Genomic DNA, 27,813 nt, shown 5'->3' with positions numbered 1-27,813 from the left:
GTCACGAAGCACTTACACGAGCACAGCAAGACATGTCGCTGCACTTCCTCACACCAGCATACAGACGTGTCGTGTTAGGTAAAAGAAGGTAGGGGAGATGAGAGGAAAAAAAAAACCCGCTGGAACTGGGTGGGCAGTGTCACCCTCACCACCTTCATCATTCAGAAGAGTCAGGACCACGTGCACGGGGACGTCATTCAGAGTGTCAGGACCGCGTGCCTCCTTCAGAGTATCGGGGCCACATTCATCACGTCATCAAAACAGTCAGGTCCGCAGGCACGGCGTATGCGGCAGTCCAGTCCAGTCTGGGCCTGCTCTCGCAAAGGTCCGAAGAGACACTGCTGCTGGACCTCGTGATTCCAAATGTTAACCTCCTCTCTCTCAAGGGTCTTCTTTCCCTTGCCCCTTTTGAACAAAACCATCTCTGCAGCTATTTTCCAAATAAACTGTTTTCTTCTTTCTAAACTACTTAAGGAGAAGCAATAACTACGGGGTCTTCTTTAGTTCTAGCCTCAGGCAAAAACACATCCAGCCTCTCCAGTAAGTGAACAAAAGTGAGAGGAGACTAGATGTTTCCTTGAAATGAAACCACAACAAGGAGGGTGGCAGCTCTTTCCTGGTATAAACACCTCTCTCTCTCTCACTCACAGAAGAGGTCACCCAGGGGCCCACCACATGACCACACAGTCCCTCGACCTAACAGTTACGACTGTTCCTGCTGCCCTAAGGCTACAACAAAATGCCTCACCAAAGGCTTTGCTGTGTGTTGTCTTAAAACACCCTTGTGGTCAGAAAGGAGAGAGAGCAAGCGCTGAGAGGGTCTCCTGTGAAGGTCTGGGAGGGACTGTGGCTGGGGCAGGGGGAGGCGGACTGGACAGGGCGGGGAGGGGGGGGCAAGAACTCGGGCTGGCCCCCATGGAATGGGCTGGAATCCCATTTGTCAGGGTCCATCTCCCCATCTGCATGTCACCCCAAGCCTCTATCCCTGAAGCGGGGAGGGGAGGACCCCTGCCAAGATCACAGGGTCAGCAGAAAAATGACCAGCGGCTCAAAGAGGATGAACAGTCAGCAGCGGTGTGACATGGAGACTCCTTGAGGGCGCTGGGTAAGAACTCTCTGCTGGAGACCTGTCACAGCAGGGAAACTCAAAGCCAAGGGAGATGGAGTTCAGAGAGAAGTTCCCACTTTATCTCTGATCATCCGAAGTTAGCGACGCCAACTTTTCTCTTAACTCTTGCAGTTAAGCAGATAAAATTAAACCAGAAAAGAAATATTTAATCATGCCCAAAACACAAGAAGTTAAGAAGCGAAGGTCTGTTTTCCCTATAATGTGCACCTGAGCATCTCTTATCCGTTCAAGGAGAACTTCCTCCACCAGGTCAATTTCCTTGTTTCTGTAGCAATTCAGTTCAGCACCTGCTACATGCACGACTGGCACCAGGCTACTCAGCGAGCTCCACGCCCCCCGGAGGAGACTGTTCTCTTGGAAGCTCGTGTGACGTCGGAGAATACTAAGAGCAGAGAGAATAAACAAACGCTCTCTACGTGCAGCAGTGTGAACAGCTCTCGCAATCGTAAGGTCAAGTCAAAGAAGCGGACACAGCAGTACCTTATGGTTCCGTGCACATCAACCACAAACACAGCAAATATAATGGATCGTGTTAGAAGTCGGGAGGGTGGTTACTCTTGGGGGAGGAGTGGTGACCGGAAGGGCCACCAGGCGCTCCTGGGCTGCCAGCTACGCTCTGTTTCTTGCTGATTCATGAGTGGGGTGAGTTCAGTTTTCAGAAATGTCCTGGATTTGTCATTTGTGCACTTTTTTGTATGCATGTCATACCTCACACACACACACACACACACACACACACACACACAGAGAGGCAAGATTCACATGTCCAAGATTTTCTTACAGACTCACAAACTGTGCTAACTTCTTATGAATTTCAAACACACAGAAGCAGAAAAAATAGCTTACAAACCCTCTTGTACCTCTAATCCGGAGTCAACAGTTACTGACCCATGGCCCAGCCGTCCCACTGGCCACCACCGGCCATGACAATTTGAGCCAAACTGGATACCATTTGAAGGCAGCACTGACAGGATTTCCTAACAGACGGGGTGAGCAGTACGTGGCAGGAAGGCAGCGGTCGCAGGACGCCGGGGCTTCTGTGCCCTGAGCAGAAGGCGGGACGCCCCCCGACGGAGAAAGGATACGGCTGTGGGTGGAACAGGCTTCGGGGGAAGATGAGGGACTCACAGGAGACCAGACATCCAATGAGATGCTGCACAGAGTCCAGGAGAAGAGCCTGATCCCCAGGCCTGAGGCTGCTACCCCTGCAGAGGCCTGTGTGCAAAGCTGCGGCCTGCGCTGGCAACCGGAGCTTGGATCTGGGAGGGTTCCCAACATCCCCTGGATTGAGAAGGGTGGCTCCCTGTACCTGGGGTGTTTGAACAGACAATACGGTTTATGCTGAACACCTACTTCCCCGCAGGGAGTCTGAAATTTCAGGTACATGCCAGGCAGAGGGTGCTTACGTGACCAGCTCCAGATAGAACTCCAGGCCCTGCGTCTCTGAGGAGCTTCCCTGGTGGAGAGCACTGCACATGTGTTAGGACAGCTCACTGCTGGAGGAATCATGTATCTGACTCTACCGCGACAGGACTCCTGGAAGTTTGTGCATGGATTCCTTTGGACCTCATCCCATGCGCCTCTTCCCTCTGCTGACTTTGCTCTGTGTCCTTCCTTGGTTGTAAATCACAGCTGAGGGCGCAGTTATAGACAGAGCCCTGTGAGTCCTTCTAGGGAATCATTAAGCCTGAAGATGGTCTTGAAGACCTCCAATGCACACTTTTTTAATAAGTTTGCTAGGAATGGAAGGAGGGAAGTATCAACATTTTAAAATCAAATTTTACATTTAGAGCCCACAAATTTAAAAAAAAAAAAAAGCAGCTGGTGGGGAGGGAGGATGGGATTGTTAAAGTACAGTGTCCGTATTTTTCAAAACAGCAATTCAGGTTGTACAAAAATTGCTGGGTGTTTTCTTTAAATTCAACTATTTGTTTTCCTTAGAAAAATGCCTTCGATTCATGAAGTGACAGGGAAGCTGCATCTGCCTGGAGAGGAGGGCTCATCAACGATTACAAAGAGCTCCTTTTCACGGCAAGTTTTATTTTACCAAGAGATTAAGAACAGCTCCTTCTGGAGCAAAATTAATCTTTCTATTCCACCCTACATCTGAGAAGAGTCTGCATTAAAAAGACGAAGTGTTTAGTAATTGTTTAAATGAATGAATTAGTGCAACTTCATGAACAGCATTTCAAGGCACGAAAACAAAAGCCCGCAAACCATGGCTGACATATGCCCTTTCCAGTCCCAATGAACACAAGCTGCATCTGACCAAAACCATGAGTACTTTTTCTTATTTCCAGTAAGAATGGATGGTAATATTTTTCTTTTCCGATTTAATTTTCTTTCTTCTTTGTAAACCACAAAGCAACAGAAAAAATACATACATATTAAAATAAGGGCTGTCTCTATTGTTATAAAAGGGTGTAGAGATAGACAGATAGATAGATAGATATAGATAGATAGATAGATATAGATTTTTTTTTTGCCAACACTCAAAACACTTTGGAAATTCTCCTTTAAAATTGCCAGGACATTGTTCAGAAGCAGCAAACAGAAGCTGAGCGCCTCCCATGTGATGGGCTCTGTCCAAAGCCTGGAAATGCTACGAGAATCCTAGAAGTTAGCTCCCCACAGCGTTTATAACCCAGTACAGAATTAACATAAGCATGCAACGATCATGGGGCTCTCCAGGTAGCCATTAAAACAGCCCTAGCAGACAGCTCACAGGGCCAGACAAAAGTGGTCCCGAAGAACCAAACAGTGTGACTACGACTACGCCGGGGGACAAAGAAGCCACCTGAGGCAGGAGCCTGCAGAGAGGATGGACACAGAGGAGGAGGAGAGGTCTGACCTCTGGAGAGGTCAGAGAACAGCTGCTCAGGAGGGCAGGTGTGTGTGTTAAAACGTCTCTTCAGCAAAAGTGATGAGTTATATTGTTTTAGTATCTTTAATGAGAAGGGAACAAAGAAACCCTCATGCACCATGTAAAAATTATATGCTAGACACTTTACGTCTATTATATAATTTTAATTCTGACAAAAGCCTGTGAGGTAGGAATTATTATTCCATTTTACAGGTAGGGAAGCGGAAGCTTTATTAAATTGAACCTTAGGCCCTAGTCTACCAAAGGTGTTAACACTGTCTTACAGTAAAAGCCAGGACGTGACTGTTAAATAAACGCGGCCGGCTTTCGACGAGGCTCATGAACTATAGATTCACCCTGAAAATATTTACAGGCCTCGAACTTATGTTCACAGGAAAGAGGAGGAAAGTAAATAAATCATCTTTATTAGTTCAGTGACCATTCTAAACACAAAAGCCGGAAATGTACTCACTCTTTCTAACCACTGGTGATTTTAAGAGACTCCTTTATTTTCCTTCCTAGAGGAACGTAGTTCAAGTGCGAAGAGCAGGTTTTACTATTATTTATTTATGATTAATGTGTAACACCTACGGTTATTTTTAATACTTTTTATTACAAAAAATGAGAAGGCTATAAAACACGGTCATACCTCCAAGAGTTCTCTGTTGCAACAATACATGACTGTAATTTTCTTGGACGATGAAACCAATACTGTACAACTATGACGTGTTTCTCCAAGTGCCCACCAAAACCAGAACATCCTGTTCAATTCATCAAAGATTCGAGTACCTACAACTTACTGGGCATTGTGACTAGTTACCCGGTGCTAGTTAGACTCCAAGTACAGGACACAGAGCTGTGCTCCCCGAGTGAAGCAGGAGATGTCACCGTGCAATAAAAGAAGATCGGGGGGTGTTACTCTGCAGCAAGCTATGGAATTCTGGGCAGGTCAATCAATCACCTTCGTAACATCGTGTTGTCATCAGTACATAAAATGAAGGCTTTTCAGTGTGAAAAACATACAACATCTAATCTTAACCTGCCTCTACTTATTTACTTATGAAATAGACAAGAACAGGAGAATTTTCATATTTTGTAAGTTCCCAGTTACATTCTTTTTTTTTTTTTTTTTTTTTTTTTTTGCGGTACGTGGGCCTCTCACTGTTGCGGCCTCTCCCATTGCGGAGCACAGGCTCCGGACGCGCAGGCTCAGCGGCCATGGCTCACGGGCCCAGCCGCTCCGCGGCATGCGGGATCCTCCCGGACCGGGGCACGAACCCGTGTCCCCTGCATCGGCAGGCGGACTCTCAACCACCGCGCCACCAGGGAAGCCCTACATTCTTAAATTAGAAGAAATCAATCCCAAATAGAAACACATTCTATCCTTGACAAAAGCAAAAAATCTAATCCTTTACAAAATCTGTCACATCCTCACCAGCAGAGTTATCTTCAAAACACATCCGCAGGTACCTATTTGCTGAGCAGTTTGACTTAACCCTAAGTTAACGTCACATTACTTTTAGAGAAAGAAGGATAGTGGAAGGGGAGTAAATTTGGGGGCAGGAAGGACTGGCAGTGTGGGATTAGCAGATGCAAACTAGTATAAACAGGCTGGATAAACAGCAGGGTCCTACTGTGGAGCACAGGGAACTATACTCAATATCCTGTGATAAACCATCACGGAAAAGAATGTGAAAAAGAATGTATATATGTATAACTGAGTCACTCTGCTGTGCAGCAGAAATTAACACAACATTGTAAATCAATACGTCAAGAAAATTTAAACGTAAAAGAAAAAAAACAGAAGAGGAGCAGGCTTTACAGTCAGTCTGTTCTTGCGGCCCAAGTCCCACCTTTGTTCTTCCATCTGTTGTAGATGCAGGGAAAGGACATCCATGAGTTCCAGCCGCGCCTGTACCACGCCCAGCACAATGCCTGGCACAAGTCCCTAAGACTATCGTTCGCTGCATCCACTCTACACTCCATCACTGACGATGAATTCTAGTATCTAGCGAGCTTTTTAAAGAAGGAAGTATTAGAAATAGTACAAAAGGCACCCTAGCTCTTTTGTAAAAGGTCCATGCTTATTTGCTCTACACCAGGTGTCCTCAATGGGGTGACATCGCCCTAAGGGGATGAAAAGTGGTTCTAAGAGGTGTAGGAAAAAAACCTACCACTCTTATGTATAAAGATACACATACAGTACATGAGCAGATGTGTGCAGACTGTAAATTTTCATTGGGGTGATTAGGAAAAAACAAAATCTTAGAAGTCTTCTTAGGGAGGTGATTGTGAAAATAAGGGTGTGATTGGTGGCGACACAGTGGGACTACTGGTTCTCAAAATTACTGCCATATTTTTTAATTATAATAAATCAAAGCTTAATCAATTTCTAATGAACTTTAAGAACTTTTCTTCAAGGACTTGCGTTATACCAATATTACGATAATAATAAAGAGGTACAACTTGTGACCTTTATCTACAGGAAGGCTGAGGAAGACGATCCAAATTAGGAAGCTGAAATCTAATATCAAGATCGTTCGAATTAAGTTAGAAGTAACTGAAGGTAAGAAAATGCCAGATAAAATTTAGCATCCCACAAACCTGTGCATCATTTCTCTCCCAGCAGCTAAGAGAGAGAAGGTAGTTCGTTAAGGCAGCTAAGAAACAGAAGGTAAGGAAAGAGTATCTGGAAGAGGAGGCACACAACCTGCCGCTGGAGCTGACAGCTGACACTGATGCACTGACCGCGCCCCTGACGATGGGGTCAGCCCCATGGCCAGCCTGCCGGAGCCACAGGAGGCTGGGGGCCAGGAGCCAGGACCAAGCTGTCAGGCCTGCAGCATCTAACTGGCCTCTGAGGGCCAGAAGGAAGGGACAATAGGTCACAGTCCACAGAGACCTCTCCCTCCCTTCCTTCTGCTCTCACCTCTGTCCAGACAAGAGCAGCACGTTCAGTACATCGTGCCCCCTGCAGCTGAACAGTGGTAAAGCTGTTAGGCTCACAGGGCCTTGCCCTGTCACCGGGGTGAGCGGGTTTGCTCCTTCCTGCCTGAGCGTGGACGCCCCGCGAGCGAGCATCCGTCTCCTCCTCCGCGGACCCAGCTCAGACGGCACTCAAAGCCCATCAGAGCCCATCAGACGTGCCCTACATCGGGCCGCTTCTTCTGCGGCACCTGCCTCCCCAGGCTGACCACGGGCAGAGGCTAGGTTTTACGCAGCTCTCACTCTCCCATCACTAGCAGCGTTACGCCGGGAGTAGGGAGGGCACCCACCAAAACCTGCCGACCAGCGTCCTGCACCCCAGTGGGCATCAGGCCCAGCATCTTCCCCTCCTCCAAGGAATACGCCTCAATCACCAACACTTCAGCTGTTAGGACTGAAAGACAGCTGCTCTGGCTGATCTGATGGGCAATATCCACCCATCCCTTAGGGTCCAGACCACATCAGCTCTATCAACAACCCTACTGAGAACCTGACATTTAAAATTGTTAATACTTTCAAAGGTTCTGTCAGTTGGGAATCAGAGATCTGAGTTCTAGTCCCTGAAATCCGACTAGCAATGTGCTCCTCGGCACGAAGGCTCAGTGTCTCTAAGCTGGAATCCTTCAACTTGCAGGTGTGAGGGGGCGGCTTCTCTCCTTATGGTCCATTAGAACAAGGGTTTTCAAACTTGAGGGTGCCTCCGAATCCCCTCGTGGGCTTTACTAAAACCCAGAACTTGGGGCCCCGATCCAGCATTTCTGATGCTGGAGTCTGGGATAGAGCCTGAGACACTGCGTTTCTAACAAATTCCCAGGCGTGCCTGCTGGGAGACCACACTTTGAGAATCTACCACTTTGACCCCATCCTTCGCCAGGAAGGCCTAGTGAAGGAAGAACCATGGGGCCAGTCCAGCCCGAAGACCGGACTGGGGGCGGTGATGGGCTGCAGCGAAACGTCAGCCCACAGAGCACCATTTCATGTCTGTCTGCCATGAAGCACTACATATTGTCTGCCTCTGTTCTCTCTGCATCACCCCAAGAGGATGAGCCCTCCTTTGCCCAAAGCAATTGTCAAACACAAATAGGGCACGGAGCTGCACGGCAGTATTTGGGTATACGGTGGCCCGTCATTCAGACGGTCAAGCCTAAGCTTTTTGAAGTTATATTTTGAAATATGTGCCTTTTTATAGAGTTTTGACTTGTGAAACATGTAAATGATTCACACATTCAAAAATTAAATCAGGAGAAAAAGGAAACCCTCTATAAATGACTTAAAATAGAAACTGAAGCTGGTAGCTACATAGCAAATTGATAAGCCATACAGAGGAATTCGTATTTCAAGTAACTTCTGAATATAGCACTCTGTAAATCCGTCACAGATATAGCCTAAGGACAGAAACAGCTTCAGAGAAAGCAAACTTCACTCCATGCCTATTGCTAAGTAGTACCATTGTTATTGTAATTCTGAAATGATTTTATGTTTATCAAAGGATAAAGCAGGGCTTCCCTGGTGGCGCAGTGGTTGAGAGTCCGCCTGCCAATGCAGGGGACACGGGTTCGTGCCCCGGAGCAACTGGGTCCATGAGCCATGGCCGCTGAGCCTGCGCGTCCGGAGCCTGTGCTCCGCAATGGGAGAGGGCACAACAGTAACAGGCCTGCGTGCCGCGCAAAAAAAAAAAAAAAAAAAAAAAAAGGATAAAGCAAACATATATATTATTTTATTAGGAACCAAGATTTTTCAGGCTAGGAGAAAAGGGGAAGAAATCCAAAATACACAAGATTTTAAAAATTAAGGAAAAATTGATTCTGAAAAATATATTCCCAAGCTCTATCTACTAAAAGGGCCTAGAAGCAGAAAACCTCATCAGCGATGAGCACACTTAGCATCCAGATATTGGTTTCTAAATGCATTTCCCACTGAAAGGAACTAAGGCTCCTCAGAGGAAGGGATCCAGATTCTGGAAGATGAGCCTCAAATACCTACTTGTGCCAAAAACAAGGAAATACTCAAGAACTAATGGGGTCATATCAAAGGGCTACAGAAGGCAGTCCTGAAAGAGCTCCCATGGCCAGATCTGGCATGATTTCATTAAATAATACTAACGGCAGCTACAACTGATGGAAACACATTGAATAAATAAAACTGCCCATGTCTACAGCAGTATCTAGAATAAGAAAGAAGACAAGAAAGGGTGGGAGTGGGTAAGAAAGGAAACTCTTCTTTACAGACTGATGCAAGCTAACAAGCCTAGAAGACAGTCTCTGAAAACCACCACCTTGCAGTCCTAACTATTCACACAGCATCACCTGCAGGTCACTTCCCAGTGCAGAGCTGAGGGCACCCCTCGACGGTGGGGAACTCTGCAGTCGCCTCCTCCATCAAGAGGTCAAACTGGCTTCACTAACACTGGGACAAGCAGGATGGGCATATGCCCCCTGAGGTCACGCAACAGGAAGAGCCCAATGCCACCAATGAGGTGTTCTTGCCAAAAAATTCTTATTCTGTGTCTATTCAAGCCTCGACCTAATTTCCAGTTTACAGGAAATACAGGAGGAGGAACAAGTTAAAGCACAACGTGAGGAAACTATCAGACAAATCCAGAACGTGGGGTATTTTACCAAACAACTGGCTGAGCTCTTCCAAAAGTCGATTTCTCTTTAAAAAAAAAAAGAGTAGGAGGGACATGGAGGTGCAGAGGAACCGATCTAGAGCAAAAGTGACTTAAGAGATAAGCTAACCGTCGTGTATATATATATGTACCTCATGTTCCCTACCCAGTTATCTGTCGATGGATATATATATATAATGGAATATTACTCAGCCATTAAAAAGAATGGACAATGCCATTTGCGGCAATGTGGAAGGACACAGAGACTGAATGAAGTAAGTCAGAGAAAAACAAATATCATGATATCACGCATAAATGGAATCTAAAAAAAACAGTAAAAATAAACTTATTTACAAAACAGAAACAGACTCACAGACACAGAAAACAAAATTATGGTTACCAAAGAGGATAATGGGGGTTGGGGTGGAGGACGATAAATTAGGTTTGGGGGGGTTGACATAAACACACTACTATATATAAAATGGGTAAACAAGGACCTACTGCAGAGCACAGGGAACTGCACTCAGTATCTTGGAATAACCTATAATGGAAAAGAACCTGAAAAGGAATATATATACGTATGTGTATGTATAACTGAATCACTTTGCTGTTCACTTAAAACTAACACAACACTGTAAATTAACTATGCTTCAATTTTTTAAAAAAGATCTTAAAAAAAAGAGAGAGAAGATAACCAAATGTAATGCATAGACCTCCACCAGACTATGACTGGGAAAAAATGGTTAGAAAACCTTTCTCGCCACAACTGAGGATACTGAAATTGACAGCATTAGGTGACAATCTGAAATCATTCATCCTCTCAGGTATTATGATTATGACTGTATTTTAAGAGAAGTGTGCTCAAGTATTTACAGGTGAAGCATCTTGGTATCACAACAATACGCATGTACCACACACACAAATGAAATCTTCAGTTGCTGAATCTAGCAAAGGGTAGAGAATGTTCGTTTTCTGAACAGTTGTGTAATTATGAACATTCTCATAAAAAAAAGTTGGGTGGGAATTATTAAAATGAAAACACAAAATTCAATTCTCAGAAACAAATCCTAAAGAGTTTCTGGACCTCGAGTTGAGAATTACTGATCTAGATAATTTTTTTTTTTTTACCTTCCAGAGTGTTAAACAGAAACAACGTGATACCCCAACTGCAAGAAACAAACTCAGTCCCTTATGCGTGATGGGAATAATACAAGTTTGACATTGAGACACAGGGGCTATCAAGAATTCAAACAACCAACTCAAGTATCCCGCAAAACGCATCACACCACGCACGCACATGCGCATGTCAAACTGGGGAAGTCTGAATGAGCTCTGTGGACTGTATCAGTGCCGACTCTCGTGGCTGCCTCGGTTCTAAGCCGTGCAGGCAGACATATCTGCTATAATCTAACAAACACTGGAGTCCTGGTCAGATCCTTAGCTGGCTTTGTTTTGTGCAGGACTTCAGTTGTGACACTGTATTATAGTTATACAAGATGTTACCCCTGGGGGAACTGGGTGCAGGGTACAAGGAGCTTCCCTGTGTACTTTCCTGCAAATTCTCGTGAACCTACAATTATCTGAAAAACAAAAACAACACATTATAGATCTCGTGTCCTGGTCTTGTCCAGTTTGAACACGTCCTTCAACCCTTCCCACCACCAATCAGATAAGTGACACGCTTTCTTTAAAAAGAACCCTTCAAAATCCTAAAGAAAATCGATTCTTAAAATAGTTCAAGCCCAAGAAGAAACGTAAAGACATTTGTCCATCTCGAGCAAATAAATGCCTCCTTTCCAGACCCCTCAGTTTCCCAGACAGCCCCTGGCACCTCACCCCAGGGTGAAACGTGAATTCTCGGTCTGCTTTGTTTTCCAGGGTCACATAATCAAGCGCGGCGGGTGGCGCGGACTCGGGGCAGCCGGCCTGGAGTGCGTTTATTCAGGGCTGCTGAGAGCTCACAGCGGGGGGCAGAGCAGCCGGGCCACCTCCCTCCCCACACCTGCTCTCCTCTGGCCTTCGGAACCTGAGGAATACCCAGTGGCCTGGTAACGGCCTCTCAATTTCACCTCAGGAATAGGCTCAACCAGCGGGACGAGTCTGTGGCTTCCTAAGGATACGCATCCACACCGTTTTGCTCCCGAGATGAAACTGAGTCGAGTCTGAAACCACGCAGGACCCCGCTCTCAGCCACAGAACCCTCTACAACAGCCCCTCCTGCTGGAGCTGCAACAAGAAACAGCAGCTGCGAATTCCCCCTCCTGCCAGCCTGCTCCCAGGTCCCACCCCGGCCAACGCCCTCAACTTTGCAAGAGCCGAGAGGCAGGCCCTTGATGCGGAGGGCGGGAGGCCTGCTCTCCAGGGGCCCAGCTGCACAAGCTCTCCACCCGCAATCACGCTTGCTCGGGGAGCTGGTGTGCACCAGGCTACAGCACCAAGGTCACTCTAGAGAGGTCACTGCATGAAAACGGCACACGAGAAACAGCACTGAGAGGCCAACACAGTAAATGGTTGACTGGGTTTGTATTTTGTTCTGAAGACTCACCGTCTGGTTTTCATTTTACCTGAACATAGGGGTTCTGCGTAAGTATTTTTAAAGGAATCTTGAAAATGCACTTGTCCAACACTGCCCGATTTTTTCAGACAAGGAAACACCTCTTGTATGCAGCTCACCAAAAGTGTCTATTACACACACGGGTGCGTGTTTTACAGCCGTGCTCACAGAGAGATGATGGCGAGGAAACGCACCAGGGCACCAACACTGATGACTCTAAGTGGGGGAAGAGTGAGGATTTAACGTGCCTTTTTACTTTAAAGCAATGATCATACGTTGCACAGGACATCCACAGAGCTGACAAGCTCACTTCGATGCCCTTGGAGATGTCAGCAGCGTGTCAGCCAGGGCAGCATGGGCTGAAGCCAGGAAAGAACAGGGCTGGCAAATGCGTCACAGAATTCCCAAAGATGACGTTAAAAATGGTACCCCGAGTCTGGCAGTAACCGAGTCAGGAGGGTGCGGACAACTGTCAGACGACGCAGGCTCCAGCTGTACCACCGGCCACCTGCACGGAAGCGTGAACAGAGGCCCGGTGGGCAGGGCCCCGATCGGTCCACGCACAGGGCACTTCATCAATCACCGACTGTGGTATTTAAGTCACAGGAAGTCAGAATTGGTGGCTCCTTCACTGCTCTGTAATCTTAAAATTAGCGTTTCACTGGAAAGAGTCCAACAGGATCACTAGCACGCAACAGAATCGCCCAGGAGGTTACAAGAATCTTCTGGCCAGCCAAGCAATGGTACTTTTCCATTATTAGAAAATGACAGAGGAAAGAGAGCAGTCACGGCATAAAATGTCACATCTTCAAATATCTGTATAAGGTTCTAGCAGTTAGCTGCCCCGTGGTCCAGAGACAACATTTCTAATTCTTACTAATACAATATGCATGCCGGCGATGAGTGTGTTACTAGAGACCGAGGGGAGAAGAGGGCGGAGGAGCCGTCCCTCGAGACGCTCAACCGCACACCTGAGACCAGCTTAGCCGTTTTCGCCCTCCACGGACCCCAGGCTTAGGTGATCAGGGCTTGATGTAAAGGCATCCCAAATCCTCACGGTTTCTGGTTAACTCACTCTAGAATCTGTGATATATGATGTAAATCTTATTCATAATTAGGCAAGTTAGAAGCAATCGTGAGCGGATAAAGTTTCAGATGAAAATAATTTAAGTAAGATGGATTTGGCTCAGTATAACCCATGGCTGTTTTTTTTTAATTAAACGTGGACCCATGAGTACAGGTACACGCACACACGCGGGCTCACACACACTTACCTTTCATTAGAGCTAATTTCTCCTCCTTCCCATCTAAGGCTACGCAGTAAATCCTCATGTGACCATTTCAAGGACTATTTTTTGCTACTAAATTTTGCCAACAATCTGCTCAGCATTCTAGCAGATGTTTCTGTTTTCAAACCTCTGGGAACTTGGCTGTATCTGTTTTCCTTCCCCACGTTAAAAATAAAAGAAATGGCCCAAATGTGGCCCTAATACCCCAGAGAAGCTTTTCCCACCCACCAACCTCGACCTCCCTACTCAGGTGACCTCTGTGATCCCTTCTCAAATCTTTTCTTTGCCATTAGAGAAGATGTTTCCAATTATGGTCCATTATATTGTCAAGGATGACATCACTCAGATGTGCTTTTTTTTTTTTAAAGAAAATGCTACTGATTCTTAGTTACTTGGGACCCATCTGCAACAACCCCAGCCAGCTCAGCTGCTGGCCCTTCTGAACCCATGGTGTCACATGAATGCAATTTGCTTAAGATCGATTCTCCAAACACAACAATTCCTTTTAAATGGTGGGCTGGAGAGACAGGGGGGTCCTTGTTTTTTATCTAACGATTGCTTTAAAAACACTTGTGACCCAAGCTTACCTCAGTAACGTCCATAACTTTGATGGCTGCCAGCTGACCTGTTTTAACATGTCGACCCTGAAAAACAGAAAAAAGAAAGAGAATGGGCACGGCTGTTCTGCAGTCATTAGTAAAGAATGGCTGACGTTTCAGCAAGTCACCTCTTCTGTACTTTTTCCCCAAAACTGATGATGAAAGACTCCTAGCTCTCCAATAGAGCAGGATGGTTCTGTTGGTTTGTAGGACTCGTGAACCCCACTTAATAAACCAAACCGTTAGTAGAACAAAGGAGTTTTGATAAAGAATCAAGTCCCTCTTTCTTCCCCGGGCTTCATTTACGTATCATTACTCCTCAATCTGAACAACTTAAATAATGTTTTCTTCCATACATCAGGATGACCAGCCTTCCCTTCTCAACATTCCACATGAAGGAAACGACCAAAAAAGTCTGGATATCATTTATTGTCAAAAATGGGTAACAGTCATTTTCCGCTCGTATACCCCCAATACCCATTACTTGATTTTACAAGTTATACTGAGAGTCTTCTTCGAAGCTTTCCCGTGATCCCAATGCAGGGAGGCTGGAGCATAATTACTCGGAATAAAGGGGGTACACAAAGAGATGGGGGCACAGAGAGCGCGGTCTTACAGCTGTGTCGTAATTCCCAGCCTAGAACCTAAACGTTTGTTATCCATTTATATCACAAGCATTTCAAACAAGCCTGATGCAGCTCTCCTGTCCCCTCCCCCAGACCAGGAGGGAGGGACTTAATCCCTACCCATCTTGCAACGCTCTGCTGGGCATCTCTAAGGAGAGCAACAAAGAGCTACCCTGACATCGTGGGCACCGGCTCCTCAAGGGCTTTGTGGAGTACGCTCCTGCTGCCGCAAACGTGGAACAGCAGGCACGTCCCCACAGTCTCCGAGAGCCGGCCTCGCTTGTGGCCTCGTGATGGAAAGAGCTGTGAACTTTAGAACCTGAAACCTGAGGAAAGCTCTCCACTTATTCTGGAAAGCTTGGGCAGGGACTCAAATTACAACTTGGACAAAACAATTCCATGAAAATGACACTGAATTACAACTCTCTCTCAACTCTCTGTGGTCACAGCGGGATGGGGTCCAGCGCCGGCCCAGGAGCTCACCAAGCAGGGTTGGGCGACAGCCTAGACAGGGGAAAGCAGGACAAATAAAGCCCACAGGCCTGGAACCTCGTTCCAGCATCACCCACCTGCAGAGCCCCCGTCCACGGGCTCAGAAGGGTGGCCCTGTCCCGTCATCCACAGTCAGACATCTGAAGACGCTCTGCCTCCGCAGCAGGCGGTGCGGGGTCCCACGAGCCCCGCCTCCTGCCTGGTCACCGGCCCCAATGCCAGTCCCCAAATGCCCTTCCAGCCACCCAGCCTCCCCAGGCCCACTGGCCCTCGTGCCCACATCACACTCCCCTGCATCCCCAGAGCCCAGGGCACAGCCTGCACCGCGGCTCTGTTCACAGCTGGGTGACTCACAATCCTGAAAAGAATGTCACCGTCTGCTGGTCCCCACTCGGCACATGACGTGGCCCGAGGAACAGCCCCACCGTGGAGACGGCAGGGGGGGACCCAACCCTGTGTCAGGAAATAGCCATCTGCTCACGGCACCCGGGCCCACATGTCCGACTCGAACGGCCACGGTTTACTTACTCCCTGTCCGTCTAACAGCCAGCGTCCGTGGATGTGTCCACCTCTGACTCGCTCGTTTCAAGTTTCCACCCGTGGGTTCCAGGCTCTGGAAGCTCACCATCCTGAGCGCGGTACCCACAGCTGTGCTCACACGGACACACGGAGCCGATGACCCTCTGCAGCTGCAGGACAGAGCTCCCGGCCCGGCTCGGGCACCACGCTGTGCCCACCCGGCATCTCCTCCACTCGGGGACCTTCGTCCCCTGTCAGTGGGGTGACCGCCCTGTCCACATCACAGGGGTGTCAGTAAGAACAACCGAGGGGCAAAGGACAGCACGTGGCACAGGGTCAAGTGCAGCCCTGGTGACAAAATAAGGGAAACCTTGTTTCCCTCCATCGATGACAGGAGGTGGATTTATTAGCACAGACGGGCAACGCAGTCCTGAAGCCAAGGTATAGCTTCCGAGAATCCAAGAACAAAGAGGAGAACTTAAGAGAACAAAGTAACCCTTCAGGCCTTTCCACGTAAGGGACACGAAGACCAGCTCCTTCACCCCTGGTCAGCCCTCACATCTGAAAACAAACGCCCGTCACTCTTCCTGCAGTGGGGTCATGTCCCAATTACCGCAGCAGACTTCTCGCGGACGGAACCAAGCGACGAGAGGGAACGTCCAGAGGGTTGTCCAGCTTCCCCGCTTTTCAAGAGGGCAGGTGGTGAGACAGAAGTATGTCGGTGAGATGGGGAGGAAGGAGGGCCTTCTGAGCATCTGATCCTCAGGAAAACCCACAGGCCGATAGGAAAACCTCCCCAGATGTTTCTAAATTAGAGGCGTCTTCCTTTCCTCCCTCAACGCCTGAACTCAAAGCCACCGTGCATCCTTCAGCCTGAGCAGTGTGACGATGGTGTGATAGCTGAGGGTCGTGGGTTCAAACATGTTCACGTAGAATGAGACTCCCTCGCTGAGGGAGGATGGAATTAGGACCTAACAACAAATCATTATTTCTGTGTTGAAGGACAGCCCACGCAAAGGCAGTAGCCTTCACTAACACACACCAGGTCTTTCAGAATTAGGTCCATTTGAGTTTAAATTTAAATCAGGAAACTAAGAATTCTGCTTCCCTCCCAAGAATCAAGACAACATGCTGGAAGAAACAAATCTGGGACTAGGCAGCCTTGGGCTCTCATTCCTCTGCTACCTCAACGGCTGTAATTTCCTTGGAAAAGCTGCTTATAACTTCTACAAGCTTCCTGTGGGATCCAGTGTGCTAAGGGACCTAAAGCCCCTTCTAGAATAAGGCAGGCTATAAATAAAGTGCACGGCGTCTCCACCCAGACATCACCCCTGGCACCCAGGGAGCACCCAGGGGACGGCCTTCCTCTCCCCACAACCAGAGAGCCACGCTGAGTCCCTGACCCTGCTCCCTAGTTCCACCTGCAACCATCTCAAACCCAGCCAATGTCGGCCCATTTCTATTTTCAAAAGGCTGGCCAATACAGTGGGGTGCTAAAATAATGTACTTCTCTAATTGTTTTTTTTTTTTTTTAAAGAAGAAGAAAAAAAGAAAACCTCCAAATGTGAGACTAACAGAAGTCATAACCTATGTGCTGAGTTGGGCCATCTTTGTGTCAAGGAACCAAAAGGGCCGACAAAATAGCCTGAGGAGGACATCTCCAGCCATATGTGTGATCCTGTGCAAAGGGACAAACTGCGCGGCACCTGATTCCTTTCTGGTCTTTAAATGAGGAAAACGCGTGTTTCTCTTTCTAAAAGGAAAACTCAAACTACCCTCAGCAGGCGTCCAAGCTGAGGAAAATGCCCTAATTGTCAACTCTCCTGCATGTTTCTGAGTCGAAACTGCCACCTTGCATTTGCAAATACGTATTACATTTATGACACAAGTTCCAAGAAGGAAAAGAAAGGAAAACACACACCACCACATGGTTTTAAGATGCGGACACTGTGGCAGCCTGTCTGTCTGCCTCTATTGAAGTCTGTCTGTAAGCCACAGAGAGGAGCCAACGGCAGAAGGAACAGCATTCAAGGGAAGCTTTTAAATCCCAAGAGAAAAAGATGGTGAGGTTCCTATCTTCCTAATTTTCCACTATCGCCAAGTACTAGGAAGCTACCTCACGCTGCATAATCTTTACCTAGAACCCCAATAACTCCATTAAAATGCATTTGATGAATAAGTATGCTCGCTGGGATGGTGCTCGTGATTGTTTGAAATGACTGAACACAACTTCTATGTTTACTTTTTCACGCAGAAGCAAGAAGTCTAAAATGTAATGTACCCTTTCTGTACTCTTGCGTTATTTCAGTGATATTTATGTTACTTCCTTTAGGCACCCAGAGCCCTCCTATCCCTGACCCAGAGAAACAAGAAAGGAACTAGTAAACCTTTTTTATCTTAAATCTTCCAATTAGCAAAACAAAGCATTTAAGCTCTTTATCTCTACGACTGAAATTATGAACTCCTTAAAAATTTTTTCTTCCAGAAAACAACTGAGAAGGGAGAAACCTTTTGCAAAGAGTTCAGTGGTACATTCTTATTGCCCCTAAAACTTAAAATACGCCTAATATTGGTCCTGAAAGAAAAACTATTTTTGATATTTTGTAGTGCATCAAAGTCTAGGTTAGGGAAACTGAAATTCAGACCCAGCACTTCTCCATTACCATGGTGTCTAATTGGTTTGCAAATATTAATTTCATTTTCTTCTGGTCAGGGATCATGACTCATCTTTTCTTACTACAGTTCTTGGAACTTCCTTTGCTCCACAAATATTTATTGAATAACTGTTACGTTGCAAGCACTTTGCTGGACCAAAAAAAAAAAAGTATGCTCACTGGGAGGCAAATATTCCGGGGTCTCGTCCACAAGAGGAAACGCAGGCAGGAAAGTCAAAGAAGGGGATCTCTCGAGTCTGTGACACTATGAGCGGTAGGGAAACACACCTTAGGGATGACAGGTATTTTCTTGCCTCCACAAGCCTGAACTTGTGTGTGCGCACTCACAGCCTGAACTCCAGCAAGGACACCTGGAGACAGGCCGTGAGGACAGGACACGGGGCACCAAGATGTCCCCACTCTTGCGACATTTAGTGAACAAAGAGCTTTGCGGGCGTTATCCTTTACTCCTCACACAACCCAGCATGGGTACCGTTATCTCCATTTTACAGATGGAGAGGATTAAGTTAACCAGCTCAGGACTCACAGGCAGACCTGTTCCCTACACCAGGCTGTGGACCTTCAGAGAGAAAGGACCGCAAGTGTCCTACTGAACCAACTTCCAGAGCGGGCTGCCAAGACTAGTGTTCTGCAGCTTAAATACCTTAAGTGATTATAACCAAACATGGCAATGCAGTAGCCAATAATAAAAACTGATTTTCAATCCCTGGCCTTTCTCTCTCATGAGAAACCAGCAAAAGCCAATGAAAGAACATCCCGAAGGGAATTCTCTAGGGAATCTGAAGGTATGTGAGCACAGCATTGGAGATCACAATGCTTTTGCTTCCTGCTGAGTTTAATCTGAAAGAAAACTTTTCAGATTAGCTGCCTGAAGTTGGCTTTCTATTTGCTTAAGAGCAAAGCCCATCAACGCCAACCTCAGTAAGCAGAGGGCGGGCTGCACTTAACCGGTGAAGGGAGAGTCCCCCCCACCCCGCCCCTGCCTTCAGGGAGCTGGTGGCCGAAGGTTGCAAAACAGTCCACGAGAAGGAGCGTTACATGGTGACAGAAAAACACTACTCTGTAGCAGGAACACTCAGGAAACAGGACAGGGTGAAGCCAACGGCTCTGGGTGACACGAGGTGCCTTTAAAGGTGTCGTCAGAAAGACACCACTGTGAGGGCCGCAGGGGGTCTGCAAGGACTGCCCGGTAGCCCCAGAGATTGCAGGGGGCAGGAGGTGGACCCCTTGAGATCTGAACTGGAAAGCATCCTCACCAAATCCCAGAAAGGGACACGTGTGCAGGCGTCGCCAGGCCAAGGGAAGGGGGGAACCCAATGATTCAGTCCCAAACGTGAGACTTCTGTAAGTGGAGTGCAGGAATCCATGACTTTTTAATCCCATCTCTAGTGATTCTTATGCATTCTGAATTTCGAAAATCGCTTCTCCACGCTTGTATGAGAAAGCCCAAATTCAAGTTCTCATATCGCTTCTGGACTACATAGGATTTGTTACCGTGAAGAGATGCACTCATTGTCTTAGCTGGGGTTTCGGTGTGCAAAGGTCAGACTCGTAACAAACATGTTCTAACCAATGTCAATTATGTGTGTCACAAAAACATGTAACTATGTTCTGAAATGTCCGAAAGCTACAGGCAAGCCCAGTTCGTCAAAATGGTTGATTTTACAGATGAGAAAGTAAACCCAGGGAGCAAGAAGGAGACCATTTAGTGGCTCAGCCAAACCTGGGCTGTCGATTCTCTCCCCAGACGTCTCGCTCACATCACTGACAGTTTAACTTAAAAATTCCAGCGGGGAAGGGAGATGACAGAGCACAGAGGATTTTCAGGGCAGTGAAAATGCTTCATACAATACCATAATGATGGATGTACGTCATCATATATTGTCCAAACTCACAGAATGTACAGCACCGAGAGTGACCCTAATGTAAAGCGAATGATTACGACGTGTCAATGCAGGTTCATCAGTTTTAACCCCTGTACCATGGGGGGAGGGGTGCTAATAATGGGGGAGGGTTATGCAAATGTGGGAACAGGGCTGTATAGGAAATCTCTGTACCTTCCTCTCAATTTTGCTGTGAACCTAAAACTGCTCTTTACAAATTAAGTCTTTAAAAAATGTTCTAATTCCAATTATAATTCCCCCTTATAGGTCCTTGTTTTAAAGGGCACACATGAAACCGACCTGACCACGTGAGGGACAGCACGAGCTCAGCACCAGGAGGTGCACTGACCACTTTCTAAGGGTCCACGTCCATCCACCCCAACGGCAAAGACCAGCTTATCTGGTCCTGCACCGTAAATCCCAAGACCACAGACCCCACTCCTGAGTGTTCTTTTCCAGGAAACGTCCGCAAAAAAATCCAAAATGTAACCAGAGGAAGAGGGTGTGTTACCCAGACAGCACCCCAAGAGCCATGTAATTAACGCGGGAGAGAGACGGCTTAGAGCACTTCGGGAAGGAACTCGGTCTCCTAACCACCTCCTGACGCCAGAGTAGGAAGAAGGGCGACAGGATACCAGTGACACACTTTCTGATCACACTCCTCCTCCGAAGCCCAGACCCAGCGCGAGGCGGGCACTTTATCCTTGGAACTACCATTTACTATTATAATCAAGATCTGTTCATCTGCCTCTCCCTCCGTTCCGCGTTCAGGGCTGTGGATGAGCAGGGAGAGAGAGAAAGCGCAGGAATATGTGAGTGTTATGAGATCAAGACTCGTGATTTAGTCAGAGAACCGCGCTTCTATTCCCTGAAGTGTTTAAAACCAAGATCTCCGTGTAGAATTCTGCCTTCCTTAGGTTGGAGCTGCCTCACCCTACACCAACACTCCCTTTAAAGAAATTTATGCCTCAGTAGCAGAGAATGTGCAGACTTTTAACTTCTACGAAGAACGAAACAGCCAAAACCAATAGCAGGGTTAAGACCCCCACTACCCCGCGCCCACCTCCAGTGAACAAGTCTTTTTCGTTGCACAGCTGAGTTAGTAGGTAGTGAAAGTGAAATAATTTATGCAATACATCTTTTTTTTTCTTTAAGAGACCAATCTGGATGGAAATCTTTCTAAAGCCTGAAATCTTGAGGACGTTAAAGATGCTTTTCTTAATGGCTCAGGGGAAACATTATGAACATCAATTACCATCCTGTCCTTGCAATTAAGTGACAGCCACAGGGAATATTACGTCAGGCAGCAACATTCTGACTCCAACAAAGAAAGCGCCCAGTCATCTGGGCTCCGCATGCCTGTTCTGTCATTTTCGGTTGTGTTCTAGAACAGATATGGGGGGGGGGGGGGTAGGCTGACCAGACAGCAAGCTAAGTTCCAGTTAGGTGAGCGAACACTGCAGCAAACACCCCCTCCTGTTGCAGAGTGGAGACAACCTGGATGGGCGCGTGAATGAAAGGGCCTGAGGAAGAGGCACTACCGTGAGCGCTCAGGATGATTCCCTCAAAGTTGTGTGTGTGTGTGTGTGTGTGTGTGTGTGTGTGTGTGTGTGTGTGTGCGCGCGCGCGCGCGCGCCCGCACGCCTGGGCAGTGGGTGGGCAGCTGCTTTATAAAAACACCTGGTGCAGCTGCATGAAAAGAGACAGTGCCCCTTCCAAGGAGGGAGCAGCCCTGCGGTGCAGCACAGGTGCGAGCCAGTGTCTGGGCTACGGCGTCAAGTGTGAGGAATTACGTTGTAAGAGGGAGACCAGCAAATTAAAAAGCACCAATAGTAAAGGACCCACAAACACAAGGAAGGACGAAAACTTAGCATATCCATTCTCACACTGATAGTAAAAGAAAAGGCATTGGCAAGTCTTCATATCAAAGCATCGAAAACAATGGAGATCTTGGATTCTGCAAGCATCTATTGCTAACATTTATTGCACATCTGCAATTGCCTTTTCCTCTACTCACCAGAAAAACCCAACTGACCTCAGATTGAGCAATTTTAGTTTACAATAACAAAAGAAGGTTTAACAGCACGAAAACACCTCCAAACCCTCTACCAGAGGTAAACCTGTGTGTGGAGCTATTCTACCTTAGGCACTAAGAGATAAGGCACCACATTCCACAGCTGAGCAGTCATATCTGGCAACGCTAGACCTGAAACCAACAATGTGAGGAGGACAAGATAAATTCGAACACTGTCCTGAAGGTGATGTGATTCAGCACTGGATAAAGGAAAGCGGACCAAGGGACACACACACACACACACACACACACACACACACGACCCGCGAAACACACACTACCTACTCAGGGGCTCTCACAGCAAGAGCTGCACATAAAATACATTCTTTTCATATTTGCTGACTATCTGAACCTACTAAAAATAATGAGTTCACCTTTTTCTTTTCTATGTTATCAATATTTTTATGATTAAAACTTCTGTTCATACTTTTCAAGGAGAAAAATAAGAAACTATTTTTTTTCATTAGTTCCTTTATATCACATATTAAGATGCGTAAATACTGCATAATGGTGCCCAAAGCAGACATTGGAGTCAGGAGTCCAGGAGGGAAGTACCACGCACTCCAGCGCACACCAAGGGTGACTTCACGCCAGTTCCTCAACCTTTTCTGGACACCGCCGTCTTCCTCTGTAAAACGAGGGTAAAAACAACTTTCTGCAGTAGGGCCTGTTAACTATAAAAAATGAACACCTGGTAGCAGGCCTGGTCCTGGTGGACAGCAGCGTGACTGGAGTGGAGGGACTGCAGTGGGACCACAGAAGGGACCAGCATCACCTGTCACAGCATCTGAGAGACCAGCTTTAAAAGCAGGAGGGTCCCCTAAAGAAACACAGGTCGCTAGATGTTTCCCTCCAATGTGAGCTACCTTCCGGGGGGAACAGATAAACCTAGTTACACAGACTCTACCACAAAATACTAAGTGTTTATTTGTTCAGACTTCAAACAAAATATATAACCAGAATTTTTCTCTTGAGACCCATACAAATTAATAGCACTTGATATATATGTATATCAAGTATGTATACACATATAAAATTAGATATTGATATATTTTCTTACTCACTTCAAGTCACATACCACGTCCCATTACTTTAATTATTGCAAAAGTAACGATCCATGTTTATCTATAATGTAATTCTCAGTCTGAACTCCTCTCTCTTCAGCCTCCCCTCGGCCACAGGCAGGGTGACCACAGTCCCCTATTTCTAACTAGGGAATCCTGTCTTTACTGTTTTATATAGTTTTAATTCTTGAATTGCTCAAATGAGGAGGTAAGAATCAGGGAAAGGAGCTGGGCCGCATGTCTGACCAGCTGGGGAAGCACGTGTTACACTGAAACATAACCAACGGGGGCTGAACGGGCCCCAACCAGGGTGAGGCCAGAGCAGACACAGCGCCAGGGTTCCAGGAGGAAGCACACACAAGACGGTGAACTTTTAATGAGAAGTCTGCTCGTCACAGCGGCTGACCATTTACCCAGAACAAAAGACGAGGCACAGAATTCTGGGTGCCACCTTCCTCCTCTTCCCAGGGCTACGCCCCTCCCACTTCAAGAAGCTTTCCTACATTTCTCCCCGTGACTTCACAATACACTCAATGTTTAGAATTATCCCCACAGAGTAACTTCAATATTGAAATATCACTTTAAGCATCACTAAGGCACTCAAACTGAACTCTTCTCACTGGCTGAGAGTAAAAGGTTAAAGGTTTCGGACACAAGTCGGAAGGCAAGAGGTTAAGTGATGCGAGGGGTCCTGTTCCCTTCTGGGCTCCCGACCCACCCACGGCCCTTCCTAGTCATCACCAACCCAACCTGCAATTAAGGTTTTCAAATTGTGCCTTACTTCTTCTCAGCCCTTCAAGAAGCTGACTCTAAAATAACACTGCCCTTGAATCTGGATATATTTCCAGTATTTATATAAAGTCAGACTATATGCAGCTCTGTGTCTCACTGAACAATTTCTAAATACAAGAATAACCTGGTTTCTGAACCTGAACCACTTCCGCTGCTGTGTCTTCGGCACTGGCACAGTTAGAAGGCATAATTCTTCCCTGGCATGTGGTCTCTAAGGGCAGTGTTTGTTTTCCTTCTGGTTTTCAAAGTCTGTATACAACTTAATTTGCTTGTGCTAAAAATTCATGATGTTTCATACATATTCATAACTCCACTCTTCTTCCTAAAAAGAGATAAAAGGTTTGTTCTACACACAACTCGTAATTTGCCTGCGCTGAATATGCATTAGATACTTCATTCATTATTCCTAATTCCCCTGTTCCTCCTTTAAAAAGAGGTAAAAGAGAAAACGCACCTTTATAAAGTTTCCCTTTGAGGTTCCACTTGACAGGATCCCTCACCAGAAATGATGCACCCACGCCGTCAACTCAAGCGCCACTCTTTCCTCCCTGGGATACAGAGCTCTGCCCGTGGTTCAGCCCAAGCCCACCTTCCCTTTCATCAACCCCTTGATGAGACCCCCGTGAAAGGGCCTGCTGCTCCAGAGCTGGTTCTCTCTTCAACCTACAGCCACAAGCATCCAAAATTAACCTACAGAACTGAAAGGGAACGCTGAACTGAAACCCTTCAACCCACAAATCCACCAAGTTTTGCTTTAAACCCATGACCTTAAAAGTAAAAAGAAATTTTGATCACCTGAGTCAACTGCTCGCTCAGGCACTAAACAGATTTATGACCTTGAATGAGTCCCTTAACTTCCCAGAAGCATGGCCATCTCACCATGAAATGTCGATGGCTCTGAGCTGCTCCCCAGGCCGACACTATGGTTCACCAAGCACTGGGTTACACACCAGAGACACACCATGAACCAAGCAGGTGAGGTCTGTGCCCTCATTCTAAGAGGGGACACAAGCCATACAAAAGTGAATCCGCTGATGGCAGCCCCCTTGGACCAAAAAAAAAAGGGCTCTAGGGGGAAACCTAGCCGAGTGAGGAGAGGGCGTGCCCGGGGTGGGGGGGGTGGGGGGGGAAGGAGTGCTATTTCATAGCGGGTGGGCAGGGAGGCCTCTCCCTCCGGTACCCTGTCATTTGGTGATGAATGACTTGCCCTGCAGGACCTCGAGAGCCAGAACTAACCTACACAAAGAAAACAACCACACAGGCGCGCAGGCTGGGCCGCCAGCCCTCCCTCGACCAAGGCGGCATCTTTGGTGGCTTGCAGGCGACGTGCAGGTCCTATGCCAGCTGCCACAGTGGTGACACCCTCGGCTCCCTCTTGTCAGTAGCACACACAGCCCCAAGGACGTCCCACGGCAGCGTGCCTGTGAAACGGGCCCGCCCAGCACACAGGAGGGCAGGACCCTCTCCGGACAAGCCAAGCCAGACCAGCACTGCCACTCCCACCTGCGAAGCTGAGCCTGGGCTATGGAGAGAGGGCGGCGAGGCAGGACCACAGGCTCCGGCCAAAGGAAGCTTCAAGATTTCTCCACGGACCACCTGACTACACCGCTTCTCTTCAGCAAAACTCAGCCTCAAGGTTGAGGTGCGAGGCCTCTACTGGCAGAGCCTGGCTATGATTCTCCAACCAAACACTGAAAGCAAAGTCTCCCTTCTTTCTCTAAGGACAACAGTCAGAGAATCATGTTTCGGATTGAAAAACAAATCCCTAAATTTACGGTGCACATCACTGCATATTAATATTTGGTATGTGGCTGCCTGGGCTGTGGGGTTACAAAATTTAATTACTGAACAGTAACAAAAGCCAATGAACACAGTCACATGAAACACTGCCTGCGTGCTGTCTCGTTACGGCTGCACTTCTACCATTTCAGATTATCCCGGCAACTTACGAAGGCAGTTCTTTGGGGGTCTACAGCCAGAAACCGCTCCCCAGGCGCTAACAGCAGGTTCTCCCTGGTAACTCATGACTGAAGTGGACGTCCCGTTTCTCTTAGTGGGTTTGGGGGAGGGGATGGGGCTGGACAGGCTGCTTTTTGTGTTTTTAACTGAACGTCCCAGAAGTTGAGAGGCTGCACATTTCTAAAACCCAGATTTTCAGTTTCTCTTGGAAATCAGACACGCTAAAGCTGGGTCCCGAGGCCCAGGGAGATGATGTGCAGAGCTGGGCTGGGCTGAGGCAGCCCCCTTGGGCCAGCAGCGGCTCTCCAGCCATTCCCACAGCTCCCACCCACCCGGACCCTCGTGCAGGTATGAGCGTGCACCGCGGACCCAGTGCCCTCCGTCAGAGGCTACAGCAGCAGACCCCTAGCTGACAGCCGGTCACCAGGGGAGAGTTCTGTTGCTGCTGCTGCATGTTTTCTGTTTTGCTTGTAATTGTACATGCTTGGGCCTCATCCACATCTATTGGATCAAAGTCCCTAAGGAGTAGGGCCTGAGCATCCGTACCTTGTAATCTCCCCTAAATAATTCAGAATCACTGCAACTGTGGCCTCATGACGGCAGCAATAATGTCAGAAAATGCCAGCAGGCACCACCAAAACCCACGTTCTCAATAAAAAATTAAAAGGCCCCCAAAAGCCCCTCACCCTGGATCACGTGCTATAATAGGTTCAGCCTCACGCCGTAGCTCGTGAATGCATGGCTGTCACCTCCCAGACATGGGAAAGACACAGGTGACAGCGTGACAGCGGGGGAAGCACCAGCCCCAGATACCACACAAGAACAGTCAGGCAGAAACACCGGCTGCTGACCACCGGGCAGCCTGCTCCCTGTCCCCCTCTGCCGGGGCCACCGCCTGATTCATCAATCCACCAGGACCCTGGGGGAGGAGCATGGCACTGCCCAGGACCGCCTCGGGCCGGCAGACGGTCTGCACACCCTCCCCGACGTGCTTCAAGAAGTTTTGTTTTAAGGGGGAAAAGGAGGCACCCAGATGGTGAATCACTAAGTCAGAGGCCAGGAGCATAAACCCCCCCTGCCCGGCCCTCGCCCAGGGCCTGCACACCGCCAGCCCCAGCCAGTGGCCAAGGAAGCGCCGTGGGCGGTGGACACCTGTGTGCTGGCTCACTTGGTGATGCACAGACACGGCCTTCACAAACCAGCACCTCCAACTGGGGGCGGGGGGGGGGGGGGGTACATCCTTGAAGTCCCTCAGGCGATGTCCTCTGAGAGCTTCCCAGCACGTCCACCATGGCTGTCCCCACCTCAACAGACCCTCCAGGGATAAACCGTGAGATACAAGCCCTTCTCAGGAAATACAACTGGGGGAGGGGGGGGCAACGTGACCATGAGCTGACCCACCGCAAGCTGCAGGGCTCTGGCCACCTGCCTCTGGGGTGGCCTGTGCAGGAAGCTTGAGGGGGAGCCTGGTGGGGGAGGGAGTTCTGTAAATCCCCAAGTGCCTACACCTCTGAACCCAAGGGAACATCACAAGGGTTCTGCTGACGGCCAGTCCTGTGTCCTGCCCATGGTCACGAGAACCAACTCACAGTGGCGCACACACCAAAAGAAAACAAAACTCAACTTTACTTTATGACAAGGTGTGAAATAAAATTTAAATGCTAAAGGGAAGCAGGAATGGTTCAAAACCCAGGGCACCTCC

The 27,813-nt window shown here is 47.8% G+C and overlaps 1 protein-coding gene across 13 annotated transcripts in view; it reads right to left on the bottom strand.

Annotated features, from left to right (window-relative positions):
* The window catches only part of MAP4K4 (mitogen-activated protein kinase kinase kinase kinase 4), a 173,407-nt gene that overhangs the window by 78,403 nt on the left and 67,191 nt on the right, over nt 1-27,813 (bottom strand). For all 13 annotated transcript variants that reach the window (XM_082672480.1, XM_082672481.1, XM_082672470.1 and 10 more), the window contains one exon: nt 14,016-14,072. In XM_082672480.1, the coding sequence (XP_082528606.1) occupies nt 14,016-14,072 (57 nt within the window). The remainder of the gene's footprint in view (nt 1-14,015; nt 14,073-27,813) is intronic.

The sequence above is a fragment of the Grampus griseus genome (assembly GCF_964374135.1).
Source record: "Grampus griseus genome assembly, chromosome: 15".
In the NCBI taxonomy this organism is placed as follows: domain Eukaryota; kingdom Metazoa; phylum Chordata; class Mammalia; order Artiodactyla; family Delphinidae; genus Grampus; species Grampus griseus.
Note: the sequence above shows the minus strand (reverse complement) of the source record. Positions and strands in the feature narration are given on the sequence as shown.